The 1,417-nt window shown below is 39.7% G+C and overlaps 1 protein-coding gene across 1 annotated transcript; it reads left to right on the top strand.

Annotated features, from left to right (window-relative positions):
- Nucleotides 1-755: 755 nt before the first annotated feature.
- LOC108779604 (uncharacterized) lies at nt 756-1,374 on the top strand (the record flags this gene model as incomplete). Its single annotated transcript, XM_018547054.1, has 2 exons — nt 756-1,006; nt 1,098-1,374. Coding segments are annotated over exons 1-2 (528 nt in total), but the record flags the coding sequence as incomplete, so codon positions are not given.
- Between the last annotated feature and the right edge of the window lie 43 nt (nt 1,375-1,417).

Genomic DNA, 1,417 nt, shown 5'->3' with positions numbered 1-1,417 from the left:
ACTTACCATTTAGAGTATTGGATGGAATTACACTTCCTATGTTTTTAAGCCACCCTTCACGCATAATGGTATTATTCGGCAACTTGTGGAAGCTTACTTCCTCCGGAGTAGACGTTATGTTGGTGTTCTTACACGCTTTAACAATACACCGCATCATTTTACTTCAAATTTTCACTTTAATTTCAAAATAACAGGCCTGCACGTTTCATTCAGGAGACGGCTAAAGACAGACTGAGATAGATGCTCCACGGCGCATGCATAAAAGAGACACTACTAATTCAGTACTGCCAACCTTTCTAAGTTGGCCGCCCTATGTTTTTCGGTGACAATCGCGTTGAAAAGGGGCGTGGTTTACGAGTTCTGAACACACCATGTATATTTCCACCATGGTTATGACTGTTTAAGCGGGGAGCACAGACCATGGTTGTAATACCATGGTGGAAGGATTACATCACAGTATATACAGTAGCGCAACTCTCTGTCGGCACCTTTGATGTTAAGCCAGCGGCACACGGTGCTTTTTTTCCTGCTGGATTGCTAGCAGGATTTGCGTGCTTGCTGCCGTGTTGGCAGCAGTGCTGGCTGTGCTGTTGGCTGTGTTGCTAGCTTGGCTTCAGACGATGCAAGTTTTCGTACTGGCTGAGCAACAGAGTAACTGGAATTCCTAACCTGAGTAGAACTAACGCTTAAATGTCTCGGTTCGTGAGGCAGCCAAGAGCGACGCTTTTTCTGCATTTATTTTGTTTCATGGAAAAATGCGTCGAATGAGTATAATTTCAACGATTTTTGAGGTGATTATTCATTTGACCTTTACCAAATCTTACATGGAACAAATTGTTGCTATAGCACATCGTCGTAGATGTGCAGTAGCAATATTTTTAATTATTGAAATATTGCGACGACAACAACAGAATCATTATTATCGTCGTCGTTTGTGGAGTCGACAGTGGCTGCAACGTCGAAGCACGCACGATAGTGCTCTTACAATGTTATTTAATGAATTAGGGTGAATAAAATTCTATCAATTTAAAATTTTCATTTAAATTATTTTGTATTATTTTTAGTTATATTTATATTCCCTGTTTGTATATATATAGACCTGAAGATCCAAGATCTTTTACAAATTATACTCGAATGCACGAAGAGGCTATGGAAGAGATATTACTTCTTGTTACACCATATATTGAAAAACAAGATACCCTAATGAGAGATGCAATTTCTCCTCGAATGAGACTGAGTGCAACCCTCCGATATTTAGCAACTGGTAACTCTTTTCAAGATCTTGCATATTCCACAAGAATTGCTCCAAATACTCTGTCGCAGATTGTACCAGAGACATTGCAGGCTATCATTACAGTACTAGAAGAAAAAAAAGTAATATGCTTTCCGTCTAAGCCTGAAGATTGGGAAATTGTGG

Source organism: Cyphomyrmex costatus, unplaced genomic scaffold (assembly GCF_001594065.2).
Source record: "Cyphomyrmex costatus isolate MS0001 unplaced genomic scaffold, Ccosl1.0 scaffold1205, whole genome shotgun sequence".
In the NCBI taxonomy this organism is placed as follows: domain Eukaryota; kingdom Metazoa; phylum Arthropoda; class Insecta; order Hymenoptera; family Formicidae; genus Cyphomyrmex; species Cyphomyrmex costatus.
This window is presented reverse-complemented; position numbering and strand designations above follow the sequence as displayed.